General features: G+C 41.3%; 1 protein-coding gene across 1 annotated transcript in view; it reads right to left on the reverse strand.

Annotated features, from left to right (window-relative positions):
- The window catches only part of ano2b (anoctamin 2b), a 94,148-nt gene extending 76,457 nt beyond the window's left edge, over positions 1-17,691 (reverse strand). The window contains exons 1-4 of the mRNA XM_069670782.1: positions 17,655-17,691; positions 11,347-11,543; positions 9,904-9,945; positions 6,682-7,071 (exon numbers count right to left, since the gene is read on the reverse strand). Coding sequence (XP_069526883.1) covers positions 6,682-7,071; positions 9,904-9,945; positions 11,347-11,543; positions 17,655-17,691 — 666 coding nt within the window. The remainder of the gene's footprint in view (positions 1-6,681; positions 7,072-9,903; positions 9,946-11,346; positions 11,544-17,654) is intronic.
- Between the last annotated feature and the right edge of the window lie 347 nt (positions 17,692-18,038).

An 18,038-nucleotide genomic window follows, 5' to 3' on the forward strand; every position in this document is an offset into this window, starting at 1 on the left:
CTGCTATCAATGAGATGAGATAAGGGGCTATAAGTCAGTCAGCTAATCTCATCCTGGCTTAGGCTCCATGACCACATTGTCAACAATCTGATTAATACTAGCCTGCAGACTGCACACACTGCCAACTGGCTGCTGGTCAACACACACACGTACAAACAGTCCCATTTACTAGGAAAATACACACATACCAAATCCGGATAACATGCATTAATGTGACACTGTAAAAAATGTACTATCCCAATATTTAAGGAGGTCTGTGTACTGGAAGGAAAGATTCAACACAATATTACACAGGAGTTACAATTTAATATGCTGCAATATACTGTAAGCAAGGTAATATACTGCACATTTTTATGTATAAAAACTGAGTGAAAAAGTTTACTTTATGATACTTTCAGGTCTTGATCAGACAGAGCCAGTTTGCAGGCTGTAAAACGCGAGGCGCACCGCACTGCTTATTTTGTAAACTGATCTGTTCCCATTTATCTTGTCTAGCTAAAATACATAACTTTGTGTTCAATAGATTCTGCATAAAAAAATGGACAGGAGGAGGGCACTTGCGCTGGCTTTGATGGAGGGTGAGAGGCTGTTCCCAAATACATTAAACACAGGGAAACAGAGATCCGCGTGGGTACATGAGATCGTCAGAGAGAGGGAAGATCACGGCGAGTACCACGGTAATCTCAATGTCGTCATCCCCACAGAAGGCCCGCCTCTCCATTCATCCGATTGGACAATGAGAAGAAACGACAATGACGTCGGGCGCTTTCCTGCTTTGAGTTGAAGTTTTTTCAGCTCAAGGCGCTCAGAATGTTTCCCCAAAGACGTGAGGCGGACAGAGCGGGAAAACACTTCCCTCTCATTGAAAACAACTACAAAAAAGCGCCAGCTGCTAAAACTCGCTCTGTCTGATAGGGACCATAGGACAGTGGAATCTCTCATGTAATGATCAAGGTGAAAAGGAATGGAAACCACATTCCCTTATATCAGTAAAACAATGATATTCTCTGTTTTGGGGAGTTTATGCAGTTTCACAAAACGTAATAACGTGATACTCAAAGTCAGCAGCAACACTTCCTTGCAACCCTGGCTTCACATCCTGCATTTTTAGTTTTTTACTATATGTAATATTTTCAAGACTGTTGTTGACCCACCATGATTCTGAAATGATATTCCTGTTTGTCAGTTCCATTATGCATATTAAAAAATCTAACCTAACGAATTATTCTGTTTGTTTAAGTTTCTATATAGCGTCGTTAAGTAGTGCGTGCTCCATCTCGCTGCTCACTGCAAGGACGAAGGAGAAGAAACAATGTCAGCCGCACGAGAGCGCGATTTCTTTACACACGAGTTGAGTGCTAAGAAAAGGAAAATTATTTTTAAAAAGGAAGAATCTCAGAAGCCACTGCGAGGATCGCTGGATAAATTTGTCAACACTTCCAGAGGTGTGGTGGCTGAGCAGGTGTGCGAAGCGAGCGGGCATGCATGTCAATGAACAGGGCCTTGCACCCCCTGCGACGGCTCTGCTCTCGTGTATTGATATTTTCTTACGCCCCAAATTTTAAGTGCGGATAACTCTTTCCAAAACTTTGCTGCAGTGTAGGAGCCTGTTCCTGTTACTCAGAATTAGAGACGTACCGATATGCAGCCTTTACCAGATAAAGTGAGCAACCCTTTATTTTCCCTGATGATGCCTTTTAGCGTCGCAGCCAAAGAGCAGCAGCAGTTCATCTTGTAACAAGTGAAACTTTAACGATAATTACATTTGAACAACTCTGTGGCAGTGAGCCTGCAGCCCCACAACAAGAACACAGAGAACACAAACTGTGAGTACTGCCAAGCGCCTACTACAAACACAAACATTCACACACACACACACACACACACACACACACACACACACACACACACACACACACACACACTAAACAAAACAGAGCAGGACTAAACCACACACATGTACTAGTTGCAACATAACACACAATCACTGCAAAGCGATTTGTACATGTCAAAACAAAATGACCCGTTTCAGGCTAAATTAGTAAATCGATACAAAAAGGTCAGCACAGCAGCTGTGTTGGCTACAGAGGCTACAATTAAAGTCTGCCAGCTCACATGAAACCATCAGGCCCTATTGTGAATCCAAGCTCCAAAATAAACACAATCCCAGTCTGAAAATACAGGAACAAAGCTTTAGAATCAAGACTGTAAATAACCAAACCGCAAAGTCACAGGAAAACAGCAGGAAAGGTGAGATATATTTAGTCAACACTTCATTAAAGAGGTCAAATCAACACTGTGAATGTACATTTTGAAAAGACCGTGAATAGAGCTCAGCACTGAGACCAAACTGTACCCTCATTATGCGAGTGCAAGTAATTATATTTTATGCAAATATGCAATTAAGATGCTTTTCTGGTTTCAGTTCAAAGGTTCTGAGCGGAGCTATTTGTTTATTCTGGTCATGGAAGGTACCACGTTAACACAATAACCAGTATTTACTCTTTGTTGGATCAGTACAGACCCACACGATTGGCGGTAAAAATGTTGTTGGTTTAAGATTGTCTTTGTCTCCTGGCGAGTGTTACTGGAAGATTGAACAAGGCTGAATGACTCATCAGACTTGATTTCTTCTTTTCTGTTGCTCAGGTTTGCAGGTTTGGTGCAGCTTGGACCAAGTTAGGCATCTTGGTGTGTTGCCCTGGATACAAGACGTTTCTGACAGAGAACTCTGTCACTTTCCATCTTTGCTTACAGAGGGTTTTGATCCTGGGAATGTGTCTGTCCATCTTTTGGTGGACAACTCGTCTTTTCCAACGTTGCAGTTTGGGCTAAGTTTGATACTCTATGTTGCGACTATTTTACTGAATAATCTCATGATTTTCATTTAAATAAATGTCTGTTAAGTCTCTATCTATCACTGAATGAGGTAACACAATGGTGACTGAGCCTATGGCCCACTGATGAAAGCCTTTGCATTTGCAGTATTACAGACTGGGCGGCTGGTGCGACTTTTGCAGATAAAATCACAAGCAGCGCCCAGTTAGTGACGCATTTTCCATCAGCCAGCAGTGGTTGGTCTGCCAGAGAGGGTAGGCGGAGCTAAGCGGCTGCTTTTCTGCTCTCTGCAAGTGCTGCGAGTAAACAGTAATCTACTATGGCTGAACAAACACAGAAAAGATCCATGACTACAGATACAACTTCAAAAATAAGTGAAAATCCAAAGAAAAAGAAACAAACTCGACGCTCAGATGAAGGCAAACTAGGCGAGGAAAATCAAGAGTTACGACCGGAGCCAACCGTGGACGTCACACACGCAACACTGTCTGGATATCTGGGAAGTGTGCTCCCGCAATTACCATTTATGGCCATAGGTGCCACCAAAGAGAATACTTTAGAGAAACTTTAATATGCTCTTCATAATGTTGTCTTTTTGTTAAATTTGCATTTATAAATGTTGCACAGTTTGCCCCAGGGGGTCAGGAGACCTCTAAACCTGAGCCTCCATGTGAAGTGACTGTTAACACCGATGGTGACAGTGAACAGATTTTTATATCATACCAGAGACCAAATAACTATCAAGTCTAACGGATATAAGGATAAACAAACATTTTTGAGGATGTTGCTCAAAAAAAGCCATCAAGGGAGGCTTTTCTGCGGGATTTGAGAATCATCATCATCTTTTGCACATCATGTAAAATGTGCTCTGCTAAAAGAACTCAAAAAAAGTCTGTTTTTTGGTTGTTTAATGGGTTGTAAGGGGAAAAAATACCATACTATGTTTGCTGAAATGGTATCATTTGTCAAAAACACTGTATGGAATTAAAATCAATAGTTTACATGTGAAGATCGATGACTGTGATTCAACTTTGATAGCAGTGTTGTGATCTGTCACTCCAACAGTACAGTGAGGCAGATATTGCAAGTGTTACACAAACACCACAGGCAAAACATGCAGTCAAATAGGACACAATATATCGTCTTCCTTACAACATTAAAATATATAGAAAAATAGTGAACTGTAATCACTGTATCGTATAACGTGTAATTAATTGGTGTTCAATAAGTTAAAAAAGGAGCTTCCCATCCACTGTGAACACTTCACGCAGCTCCAGTCATGTTTTAAGACATAAAATAATAATAAAATGCTCTGTTTGAAATAACAAATTGTGTCTGATGTGTTTTTTCTGCAAAATACATTTAATTACCTTGTAAAAATCCTCACAGGACATCTCCTCCTTCTGCCTCAGAAAACAAATCCTGAATCTGCATAGTTCCCGCCCACTAGGCAAATCCCCAACCGCCCCCTCCGTCACACAAACAAACAGGTCTCTGCCATCGTTTAGAGGCAACTTGTTGCAACTTGAAATTTAGTAATTAGTAGTAGCTACGTTAACGTTAGCAGTCAGTAGTGAGTTTGCAAAAATTACGATGACAGTTACAGCTGGCTCGCGCATCGCCGAAGTGGTTGCCATAGGTTACACATAATGATATGCATAGCGTCACCCCGTCCATTAACAGGATTGGCTCCTTAGGTTTGTGATGTCTCAAACCTGCCAATCTGAAAACGTGTTGTTCAGCCTGTCCTTGGTACACTGCAGTGGCGATGACTGCTGATGTTGTCCCTGATATGTCTTGTAGCACATGAAAAACACCACATGGAGATGTTTACAAGGTTAAACACTTGATTTTTACTGGACGGGCTCTTTAAGTGAGTTGGCCTATCTGTGATACCTCAGATTCTATTGATACAGTTGGATGTATTCTGTTGAATATAATGAATGTAACTGTGTTGCAGTGTAGGTACACAAAATAAATGTAGAGATGTATTTGTACCTTTCCTTAGTTTGCCCTAAACCAGATCATCATTTTCAGTTCTTTGTAACAGCAGACAGATGATTGAGAAATGCACAACAAGATGCTACATTAACTGTGAAGGAGAATTTCAAAGGTTCATTTCACAGTTTAATGGAAACCTCCTCATGACACCTGGCTCTTGCTGGTGTAATAGTCACCTATACCCTTAGCAACACATCAAGTCTCACCCACGTCTTTCTTCTACAATCTGAGCCAGGTTCTTATGTAGGCACTCACCTTAAATAGCTCAAGACAGAGTTACATCAGATTCTGGATCGAGGTTTATCTTTCAATTCTGTCAAATCTGTAAAAACGTAACAATTAGGCCGTAGTAACGAGCCACATGCTGCTGTTTAAAGTCTGAAGCTAACATCCTCAGACGTTCTCCAGGTATTTTGGGTATGTGCACTTAGTTTGGGTTTAAGGCTCACAACTTTAACTTGCTATTTTTATTCACTCTCACCAATCTCATCAGTGTTGTTTCCAGCACCTAATAGACATAATTAATAATAAGGCTAATGTATGCTACTTGACAGGAAACAAACAGACAGCAAACGACCTTGGCAACAACCAGGCAAACATAATGAAGAGTTGCAGCTAAAGAGCCAGATATTCACCACCTAGTTTGTAGATATTTGTACTCAACAGTAAGCCAAATTCACCCAAGTGGTCCTTCAAAGGCTCCTCTCCTCAAATTCATGGATGTGCAAAGCATCTGCTGCTCAAGTGTACATTAGCCTCAATAAGGGGAAAGATTTTAATTCCTATCATGGTGAAGCTGCATGAGAGGAGCTGGCAGAAGCAGGGGCTGGATTGCAGTGCATGAATGTTACCTGTTGCTAATTGGTTGTAATCTTTGGTGTGTGGTTCAGTTGGAGTCTCTTTGACCCCTTTCCCACCTAAATTAGCATATTGACGCAGGTTTTTCAGACCCGGGAAGACCCGCTAATAAATGCTGATTGTCTGTTTTCCCATTGCCAGTGGAGTATACTCCTGTCAGTCTCGTTTCTGCTGCGTCATGTCTGACGTCGCTGGAAACAGGGTTAGTTAACAGTGAAGATGTTACGGTAGTTAGTTCTTTATTGTATCTATTACTCATTCAGTCTGTTTATCCAACTTGGCTGCAACAAATTTGGAACGATGTTCGAGCGCTGCTTGGACGGAATTTGTCGCTGAGATGATGATGAAGATGAGGAGTCGCAGAAGTTACCGACAGAGCTTAACATTGCGCCAGAAAGGGAGCGGAGATTAGCATGTCAACACAGGTTTTGTGTTCCCATCAATGCCAATCGGAGCCGAGGCGATAATTACCCGGGTCTATTGCAGAGTCATTTGACCCGGGTCTGAATGCCGATTGTAGCCTTTTCCACTAAGCAAAAAAGCCGGGTTTTAGCTGGTTTTTGACCGGTGGGAAAGAGGCTATTATTTGCATCCCATTTACAGAGTGAGGGCTGTGAACCCACACTGGATTATTTTCAGCGCACACACAAAACATGCAGATGCTGACAGGCTTTATTTACTTCAGATTTTCACTGGAGTAAAGAAATATGTAAAGAAATATGTCTGGAAGACAAACCAATGTCCAGCAACAGCGTCGTGTGAAATCTTTGTTCCTTAGAGGTTGTTGCCCCCATATAATGATTACTGTCCACCACAATCATCACTCACAGCTGCACTACCACATACTATAACATAAGAAAGGAAAACATACTGGATGTAGTTATGTTAGTTGTCAGTACAGTGGCTTGTGCACTATATAGCAAATATGATAGGATTGTTGTTCCTGTGGACATAAGAGAGGCCTTGCTGTTTATGTACACTCACCTCTTTGTCTCTCTCTATCTCCAGGCCAGCCTCCAGCAGGTTGGCTTCAAATTCCTGTCTGATTAGATGCATCTCATGGTCAGCAGGCTCCGTTGGCTCGTTCAATCCTTCAACTCCAAGCTCCATGAACACCTCGCCGACATTCGCAGCCTCCGCACCCGGTATGCCGTCTCCTCTTTCTGCTGCTGCTGCCTCTGGGCCCACCGAAGGGGGAAAGTTGCCATTGGAAACAATGGATAACCTATCTTGTGAAATTGAGGTGCTGGTAGGGGATCGTACTGAGCCGTGCCGTCGCTGATGGAAGACCAGAACGTAGTCAACTTTCCGTCGGCCGTCAGAGAAACAGAGGCCTTCTTCATTGCCCTGGGGGCTCGAGGTTGAATCCACGACCTGTAGGGAGGCAATAGAAATCAAGAGGGAATGTAAAGTATACAGTAGATAGAGGAAAACATTTATCCTCTCATATATTTACAATAATCACAACAAGCAAGGTATCAGTTTCACAAACTGTTCAAAGACAGCACACACAGAACCTTTAGGCAGCAGTGGAGTTATGTAATAACCGTTTGAATGAACTTAAACATCTACTGCACTGTCAGCACACGCAAACAGAAGTGGCTTTTGGCAGGTTCTCAAAAACACTGAAGTGAGAACCTTCAGCAGCAGAGTGGGCAGTCAGCTCACCTTTGGCAGTTTCAGTCTTTATTTAGACAGAGGGAAAGTAGAGAGGGAGACTAAACATGGAGGGCACAAGAGGGAGCGCTCTATAGGATGTGGGATTGTTGGGAGATTTTGTTTTTACTTCCAGAGTGCAGGTTTCTTACTTTTCAGGAAAACAGATTTCTAACATATTGTGTGGGGCTTTTACGCTACTGTCTATTAAATATGAATTTGTCCAATACTCAAACTCCTACACAAAAACAACTCTCAATTTGACTAATACATTTACTATGCATGACTGTGTTTACATGTGCACTAGTATCCCAGTTATGATCCGGTCTTTGAAGTAGCTCAGTTTTGCGTGTATCATATCCTTCATATAGCTACCTGCATTAGCCCTTTTCCAGGATTTAAGACACCAGGTTTCTTAAGTTCCACGTAAACATCTTAAGTTGAATAAAATGAAAACTAAGTATGATATTAAACCAGAAAATATGGGTAGTAGAATGACCCTTCATCTAGGAAGCCAAGCTAGCTAGCTTTTAGTCACTATGTTATTTATAGTTTAAGTGTTGTTGTCTGCTGTCTTAACCATTTCTTATTTTGTTCTTCATATCAACTAAGTGAATAATATGTCAAGCATGTTATGATGCCCCTATTAAAGTGCATATAATAACCAGAAAAACAGGTTAATAATAGAATGACACTTCAGTCTAAAAGGAAACAATACCATATGCATGCATGCAGTATGCAAGCTAAGCTAACTGTTATTTTTGGTCTCTATGGGGAGCAGAAACATTTTTTTGTAGGTTCATCACTACAAAGGATACCTTTTACATCGTACAATACTTTTTTACATTGTTAAGTCATTCACCGTTAATGGTAAACTATTACTAAGCCACTTAAAAGTTAGCATAAAATGTTAGCTAACCAAGCTAGCAAACAAGCCGCTGTAATTTCACACTGTGGCATGCTAGCCGTGTCACTGGTTTAACACAAGCAACTTCAAGCTCTGTATACTTACATGACACAAAATTAAATAATGTAATGTTATTTGGAGAATTCTGTAGGCCTGTATTCTTTTGTTTATAAAGCCTTGCCATTTCCCACTAGCCAACAAATTAGCCGTCGGTGCTGTTTAGCTCTGCCTTTGTCTATCTCAACATGTGGGCTAACTTTCATTGTCCTATTTTTGATTCAAGACTTTGTATACTTGAGAAACATATTGAAGAGTAGCTAAAGACACTCACTTGCTGGTCCTGGATGTCAGTCAATGTTAAATTTAGCTTGAATCTGCATGTCAGTGAAACATGTCCAGATGCTTTCCTGGTTCCAGTGCTAGATTAGCTTAAATATTTAAAAACTCATAGGCATACATGATCCTCCCACACAGGTGTTTTCACTTATTTAGACTGATTGGACCTCTTCCTATGTGTATGCTATATTGTGCTTGATTGATATATGCCTTGCAGCTGTTTGTTGGAGAAATCTATGCCTATATCATATTTTTTTTTATAGGCTGCATATTTCCTACAAAGTGCACCCTTTTTTGGCTTCTTTGTGCCATTTTCCTTTTTCACAGCGGACATTTTGACCTCTTACAGGAGGAAAAGCACAGGTGTTACTAATAACTTTAACAATAGTACTGTTATATTCAGCTGTCTGAGAAACCCTTGACAGGCAGTCAAGCATGCACACAACCAGGACCATGAAATTGAATCAGCTAAATGGAATACAGCCATCATTAATGCTACTATAGACACCTGCGCTTTTCCTACTGTGATATGCTAAAAAGTCTTCTGTGAAGAAGGCCTATAGTGCCCTTAAAAATGTTTTTAAAATGCCTTGCAAATAGACAAGAGACAAACTTCTGTCCCATTTAATGAGGCTATGAGAAGCCTTTGAGATTTTGAATATATTCAGGGATTTTTTTTAATTCTTTGTACCAACAATCCTCTGACTCACTGTAAATGGCACCTGGGAAAATAGCTAGCAGCAGAAGTCCTACTACGAAGTTAAATAGTACTGTTTTTTGAAAGTTTTCACCCACTGAGACATTCATCTTCAGGACACACAATGGCTGCTACCTTGAAACTCCAGGAACTTTTCCTCAGGGTTTTACATTGCTGACTTTTCTTGAGAAGAACTTACTGGAAAGATTCCCCTTCGGTTTAGCCTAGCTAAGTTCCCAAAAGGTTCCCAGCAAGTTTTTAATCCCTTTAAGAACATTTACAAAACAGTAATTTTTCTTTTTTTTCAGCACTGCACCTGCTTTCAGATTTAATTAGATATTAGAACTTTTATGTGTCTAATAACTATAATAGTAGTGGTGATAATCGATTTGATCGTATTTGGTTCAGGTAGAATGGGTCGAATGGTCCGGTCATCAGCTGCTGAGGGAGTAATGTGAGGTGACTGCAAACAGCAACGCGGAGTTTGGAACTACTTTAGTGGGTCGTTGATAAAACGATGCTAGCACAGAGTGGGCACAGGTGTAGCAAACTTAACTCAAGTAAAAACGATAAAAGCAACAATGTGGCAGCAGCAGACTGTTGTACTTACAGGGATCTTGTCTTCGGTCGGAGGATTCTCCATACTGTTGCGCTTTACGGAAAAACAGAGAAGAAGGAGGAGAAGAAGAGAGAGAGTGAAAGTTTGCGGTTTTAGCTGAAAAAAGCTGGATTCATCATCGCCACATCCATCCACATCATCCCCAAATGACACCCGAGGTCACTCCAGTTAGTCCACAGTCCGAGAGGAGCGACGGCTCATCTGCACCAGGCTTCATTGTTTTGATGAAGACAGATCTGTCAGATTGAAGAGGCTGCGCATCGAGACTGAGCAGCGCGATCACATGCTGGTGATACCCATCTATCCAACTGTGAGATCTGGAGGCTGCCTGCGCACCGCCGGCGCTTTTGGCACGGAGTGTGCCACACTGTAAAAAATATCAATCTTCCATCTGTTATTTAGTTTTGATGTCGAGTCTCAAAATATTTTTTCAGTGGGGGAAAAAAATCCACAATTTTCTGCCAGATTGGTGAAAATTCAAATGATTCAGCTCACTTTGTGTTTTCAACTGTTTTTAGAAGTTGTGCTTTTTTCTGAAGCCGGCTGCTTTTTAAATCCCAGATGACTAAAAAAAAAACCGCTTCTTTCAGAATTAAATTTGAAGGTACCTTATCACTCTCGAGAGTTTCCTGTCCTATTTCAAATTAAAATTTGGACTCTTGCTTTTATTTCTAAAACGACAGGTAAGTGTGAATATTTTTTGCAGTGCAGGGAGAGCAAGCAGCCTTGGTTGCTAAGAAATCTCACTGATGTAACTTGGAGAGAGACCTGTGTTTTCCAAGAAGCAACACCATAATCACAGAAGCAGTGATATAAAAAAAGCACTTGAAGCATTGCTTTTGTCCCGGGATGATATTTATCTCCATTATGTAGGACAACATCCAAACAACATACCCAATAGATTTCAGACACACCTTGATGAGTGATACAGAGATAGCTTCTGAGGCACCCAAGGATAACCACAGGTGTTACCATTAACCTAATTCAAATATCAGCCTTAATCTTCAACTGAAGTGTTTCTCCCAAACTAACATTAACCTTAAACACATGCATTCACACTTTTTACTCAAAGTCAAGTTAAAGTTGGTTCAATTTAACAAAATATAATCTTTTATTTTGAAAGGCTACCAGAGTAAACATCTTTAAAAACAAAGTGTGGAGAACACTCCCCTTCATTATAAGAGATCGTAATATCTGAAGTCATTTTAATGAGACTTTTAACATTTTATGCTAACTCATAAAATGATGCAATGCTATGAAATACATTACCCATGCAGGAAATATTACATAATTAGCTGATTTTTAAAAGCTGCTGCTAGTGTATCTGAGCAGGCACCCTGAGTGTAAAGGTTTGAACCTCCAGCTGGTGACGAAAAAGGGGAAAAGTATATTAACATGTTGATTTGTACACACGCTCTCTGCTACTTTAATCACCTTAAGCAAATGTTGTGATTCCTCCGTACAGGGTTCTTCTTTAAAAGGTACAGGCTCCAGGATGCTGTAGGACATGGGGTCCAGTCCCATCCCGGACATGTCCCTGGTCAGATGGTACAGGGCGTCGCTGTGGATGGAGGAGGACTCGCTGAGTGCTGTTGCCACTCTGAAGAAGCCAGCACCATTGGTCCATGATTCTGGAAGACATTTATTTTAGGAATAGTTGAATAAAAATTATTATAACTCAGGTTTCACCATTTTGAAGGGACATTTAAGACCCCATGCTTGTGCTGAGACATAATATAATTTTTGGTTTGAAAGACTATGTTAGCCAAAAAATGACATAATGTAGATTTTAGACCTGGAGGTGGTGAAGAGATACTTTTTTTAGGCAGTGGGTCAGTTTACTCTGGATAAATATTTCGCAAAAGGGATCAGAAACAGGTTGAATGTGGAGATTTTTTGGATGATTCAGCTTTATTGATTCAGGTGTATTTTCACATCTTGTGCAGCTTATTTCTGTTTTATCCGACCAGTCATAAACTTCCAAAGCTTGCATCACATTTATGCACTTTTAAAAAAGCCATAAAATGAACATTAAAAGATATTTCTCCTCTGGCATAAAATTACTGAGATAACAGCATGACAATAAATGTTTATTTTCACAGATTTGGTTGAAAAAACACTAAGCTAAGGCCCAGGAAGAAGAAGCTTCATGGGAAAAAGAATCCACCAAAGCTGATAGTTAATGTCTCTGCCCATTGCTTATTTCCCAAAATGTCAAATTATTAATATACGTAGATCAATAGCTTGACCTTTTTGGGGAATAAGCTTCCTACTCACATGCCAAGAGACAGATGAGAAGATCGTTACCACTCTCACATCTGCCCATACACCAACAGCCAGCAGCTGGTTAGCCTAGCTTAGCGCACAGACAGTAAACAAAGGCAAACAGCTTGCTGGCTCTGTCAAAATTTGCCTAGCAGCACCTCTCAAGCTCTCTTGTTGACTTGTTTGTTTAGAGAGCTGTGTGGTTTTACAAGGGATTATGTGTGTGGCTATTTCTTGGCGGGTGGAAGTGACTTCCTGAAGTCTTTCCATCACCATGAGACTGACAGGCAACAAGAAGAAAGACATTTTCCACCATGTAAAACAACAGCCTGTCACTTTTATACTTTAGTTTTCATACAGATAAAAAAACCAAGATAAAGCGTGTCATTTAGCGAGCTTGATTCTTTTAACCTTCGGGAACAGCTGGCTAGCTGTGTTTGCGGTATTTATGCTAGGCTAAGCTAACTTTCTCTAATCTAACTCTTAACGAGAAATACCCCTTTTCGGCCAAAATTAGCGTGTTTACGCAGGTTTTTCAGATTGTCTGTTTACCCATTCCCAGTGAAGTATACTCCTGTCGGTCTCTATTCTGCTGTGTCACCGTCTGATGTTACAAACGTGCCTGAAACAGGGTTAGTCAATAGTGAAGATGCTACAGTGGTTAGTTCTTTATTGTATCTGTTAGTGTTCAGTCTGTTTATCAAACTCGGCATCGACAAGTTTGGAACGATGTTAGAGCGCTGCTTGGACGGAGACGGGTTGAATTTGGAGCTGAGATGACGAGGAGTCGCAGAAGTTATCGATGGAGAATAGCATCGCGCCGGAAAGGGGGCGGAGATTAGCATGTCAACACAGGTTTGGTGTTCCCATCAATGCCGATCGGAACCGAGGCAATAATTACCCGGTTCTACTGCAGAGTCATTTGACCCAGGTCTGAATGCCGATTGTAACCTTTCCCACTAAGCCAGTGGGAAAGCGACTAAAGTCAGAAAGGGTATTTCCTGCTTTAACGGTACTTTGCACATTGCTCCTTCACAATTTAGAGGTTGTTTTGTCTCTTCAGAGTATATTCTCTATAATCGTAATAATAAAGGCAGTACACCTGTAAGCAGCCGAGGATGAACTGTCCTGTTTTTAGCTACAAAACGGCTCCCGATCATAGTACCTCTTATTTATGGAGGGGTTTTTACAATTTCTAGGTTTTGAGGACTTTCAGTCGCTGCTCATATTACCGGAGCCACAAATATGCAAAGTGGCACAGTGAAGCTTTGTTTCACACTGTGCAAATTGATGTGCATGTCAGTCAATCACAAACCCCGTCTCTTAGCACTTTACAAAAGGAAAGCCTACGTGAAGCCAACTTCTTGACAATCAGTCTGAAAACACAAAGAGCATAACATAATGAAAGGAAACACGAAGCGTAAGCAGAACACATTAGGAACAAATGGTGTAAAAGCTTTTTTCCTCATAATTCATGAAGGACAAAACACCAGCAGATTACTTGTTGCTCAGCTGCTGTTTAGTGTTGTTTGCGCAGAGTTAAGAGGCATTTGTGACAATACAGACTTTTCAAATCTGACTGCAGTGTAGTCACGATTGACAATATTTTTTTGCAATAAGGTTACTATGTGTGTGTATGGTTATTTTAGGGATACAGACAGCTGTAGCCATAGTAACGCACCAGGCCACGTGCTGTGCTCTCATTTCAGCACCACGGACAGCTCTCTCTCTCTGTATATTTCATTCTATCTTTCCCACTCTCGTCCACACACAGTGGCACTTCACACACTTAAACATAATGTATGACCATGAGATCTGTCAGCCAGGTCAAGAGGGAGGAAATGTTTCTGTAATGTCTCTATCAGAGTGTTTTTTTGACCTACAAGGAGAGAGATTTCATGGCAACAGTTGTGTTTCTGTTCCTTCCAGCTCACTTGACAGCAGCGCAGTAGCCCGGAGGTTAGAGAGGGAGGCCTGGAACTGGAAGGTCGCCAGTTTGAATCTGGTAGGAGGGGAAATGAATGAGAAAATCCCTCTTGTACAAATATAAAGCAGGGCGCCACAGGAAGCCAACATGATGATCTGTGGAATGTTTCTGGATTTTAAGGGATTTTAGAATAAAGCATAAACAGATAAACAAAATGAGTTTTCCCCCCAAACGGCCATCATCCAATCTAAAGAGGAGGGAGAGCATGGCTTCATTTCTGTGCATCCATGGCTCAATCAGAAGTGATATCTGTCACAATGTTTACTCTGGTTGGAAAATATGTGAAGTTGAGACAACTTATTCTAAGTTGTTTAACTTTGGGTGCCCAACACTGAAAAAGCCTCGTAATGAGTTAGTATGAGAGCCTTTCGGAATTTCACAATAATTGTGTGTGATAAACAGTCTCTCTGTTTTCACAGTCATTTCTAATTGCACAGACAAAGGGCATCTTTCAGGGCACAGCTAATGGGCAGCAGCACAAAGACGTGATGCTTTTATCACTTGTTGTGCCTTCTTGTATGAAAGCTTTCGCCAGGACACATTAAACCCTGTTTTACTTGCTTTTATGTCATTAGCATCTTAATTAAACTAAAATACTTCTGTATTGTATGCCAGTGTTAATGGAGTTATGTCATTAAATTAAAAGTTACAGTGAAAAAGTAATTCAATTACACCTTTTTTTATATATATAACAAATTGTTGGTGACTAAATGTACAATATTACGTTAATTTTTAAACATTTTTTTTGCATATTTCTGGACAACATGGGGGGCAAAGCAGTTGGGGCAAATTTTAACTAAACACCATCATGGGTAGTATGGCTTACAAAGGACTGTCAACATTTTGGCAGGCCAATCATTGGCCAGCATGTGCCCAAAATGTGACTTCTCTGCCAATTCAATCATTCTGCATTTCTCCAGGCTCAACCTTAGACACGTTGGTCTGCCATGGTGCAGGACAAGAACGCCTTTCAGTACTGGAAATTCAATAACATTTTTTATGACATCATGAAGGACTCAAAAAACAATTACACTGAGCAACAATGTTCATGTTTTCTACTTTATTGCTTAGTTTTAAATGTTTGTTAGAAAAGTAACCAAAAAGAATGCAAATAAAATGAAACCTGCTGTAGAACTTTTACTAAACCAATGTTTGACAGTAGACGGCTTTTTCTGCTTCTTATTTAAAGATATAATCATGTAAAGTAATGTCTGTTAAGTCACTATCTATCGCTGAATGAGTTAACACAATGGTGACTGAGCCTATGGTCCACTGATGAAAGCCTTTGTATTTGCAGTATTACAGACTGGGTGTCTGTGGCGACATTTGCGGGAAAAAATCACAAGCAGCACCCAGTTAGTGATGCGTTGGTCTGCCAGAGAGGGTAGGCGGAGCTAAGCGGCTGCTTTTCCGGTCTCTGCAAGTGTTGCGAGTAAACGGTAATCTACTATGGCTGAACAAACAAAGAAAAGATCGATGACTAAAGATACAACTTCAAAAATAAGTGAAAATCCAAAGAAAAAGAAACAAATTGGACGCTCAGATGAAGCAAACAGTCTAAAAAGAAAGTGACCGTCAGCGAGGAAAATCAGGAGTTACAACCGTAACAAAGAGAGCCAACCATAGTCGTCTGGTTAAACTGGGAAGTGTGCTCCTGCAATTACTGTTTATCGCTAAAGGTGCCGCCAAAGAGAACAAAACTGAAATCTTGAAGATTAAATCTTTAAAGGGAGAAAGTTTGTCTGTGGAGTTTTTGACCTGCAGAAGCACTTATGGGTCACGCACACGTTAGTTTCTCTTAGCATAATTTTCCATCCATCCACACCCTGGACTGATCGCCAGTCGACCACAGGGCTGACACATAGAGACAGACAACCATTCACATTCACCCCTATGGAGTCACCAATGAACCTAACGAGCATGTCTTTGGACTGTGGGAGTAAGCCGGAGACCCCGGAGGGAACCAACGCATGCACGGGGAGAACACGCAAGCTCCAAACAGAAAGGCCCACTATGTCTGAACCAGGATTCAACCTTCACCACCGTGCAGCCCCGGCTGTCATTTCTTTCCACATAATGAACGTTCTATTTAAAAAACTATAAAAAGCAACTCTCAAATGTTGATAGTAAAAAAAAACAAATTTGTGATGCATGAAGGATACACCCACTGCATTTTAGTGAGTAACACTACATGTAAACAAAATGTTTGTTTACATCAAACGGCAGAGGGTACACAGCTATTTTTTAATTCAGTTGTGGTCCAATAAGTTATGTAAGTGTGCTGTGGAAGCCTGAAGCGCACATTAACTGAAAATTTACTTTTTAATGATGTCGGAGACATTTTCTGCCTCACAGTTAAACTTCTGAGGTGAAAGATTGTTTGCATATTCATAGATTCTGGATTTTATTTCATGATGCGGCAGATGATGAGAAGGAGCAGACGACATTTTAAGAATTTTTAATGAGATTATTGATGTTTTTTGGAGGAAAACTGAAGAATTTTTATGTCTTCAAACATGTCCTAAGGGAGTCTTTAATTTTACTGCACTGATGTGCTATTCTGGGTAAACAACCTAAGCAGGAGTCTGGCTTGGAAGTCAAAGGAAGGAAGTGTGTGTAACAGCTGGATGATCATTATTGTCCATCAATCAGACATCTCCCATTAAGGATACATTATAATGACAACTTTGAAACATTAAACCTCCAGATAGTAAATCCTGACGTCCCAGAACTGCCCAATAATTCCCCTGGTGCAGTCAATATCGCCTTCCTGCAGCATTCTAAAAATGCTTCTCCTGTAGCGGCCCAATAAAATGTTCATGCGGCACAACTTGCTTCCTCTGAAGTCAGAGTCTGAGCTCCGGGCGGTTTCTGAACAGCAGGGGATGCTTCATTTTAGGCTTTGCCTTTCAGGGTTTATGAGTGTGTTAGCTTAGCACCATCCTGCTGTTTCGCTAAAACCAAAAGGATGATTTGAGTTCAGCTCTTACGGCTTCCTCACCTCACTTACAGGAAGGCAGAGCAGCAGCCAGCCATGTAAACCAACCCGGATTACCGCCCTGCCTGAGGTTTACAGCGCGGACACACATGACTGAGACAAACTTAATCTTAAAAACAGATTTATTCTGACCAAGTGTCGTGAAATTGTTCCTCCAGGAGACAAATTGAGAGTAAAAAGGGGACTGCATTCACACAGAGGGGTCTGAATGAATAATCGAATCAAACTACAGCAGCCTGACATGCAACCGTATACCCTGCCTGCCGTAAAGAGCTGCCTGTTGACGGCTGCCCCACGCAGCCTGCTGACACAGACACAAACACACACACACACACACTGGGGGAAACAGGAAGGGACAATAGGCTGCTTACTCTACGGTGGTCCGGTCTAGTGTGTCTCTTTTTGTTGGGTGAGGATACAGGAGGGACAGGCAGGACAGGCCACACAAAGGAGGGTCCTGCTGGGTTTCCTATGGGTTACTGTGACACTCACCTGCACAGGTGGCGGAGGGGGATCTGCGGAGAGCCATTTCACCTCAAATAAGAGCCACTCCAGCTGAAACGAAGGCCTTGTTTCCCTTAAGTTCCCGGTCAGTCAGTCAGCCATGCTGCTTTGCTGTCAGGTGAGAGAGAGACAACAGCAACACTCTGACTCAGTACTACAATCCTCAGCTCTGTAGAGGCTTAACTCTGCCGGGATTATACACTCCTCCAAATGGTTGGCTGGGTATAGTGGAAACTCCACAACTCAGCTTATAGTGCAGACTTGCTTAATGCACCGCACACCGGGCTCATGGGTAGCAGACCGGCTGGGCTGATTGGGTGTTTCGCTGAGGTATTACAGCCTCACAGAGACGAGCGGAGATTATTGGGCCTC

Source organism: Semicossyphus pulcher, unplaced genomic scaffold, assembly GCF_022749685.1.
Source record: "Semicossyphus pulcher isolate SPU_LCO1_2020_fin unplaced genomic scaffold, fSemPul1.0.p SCAF_20, whole genome shotgun sequence".
Taxonomy (NCBI): Eukaryota; Metazoa; Chordata; class Actinopteri; order Labriformes; family Labridae; genus Semicossyphus; species Semicossyphus pulcher.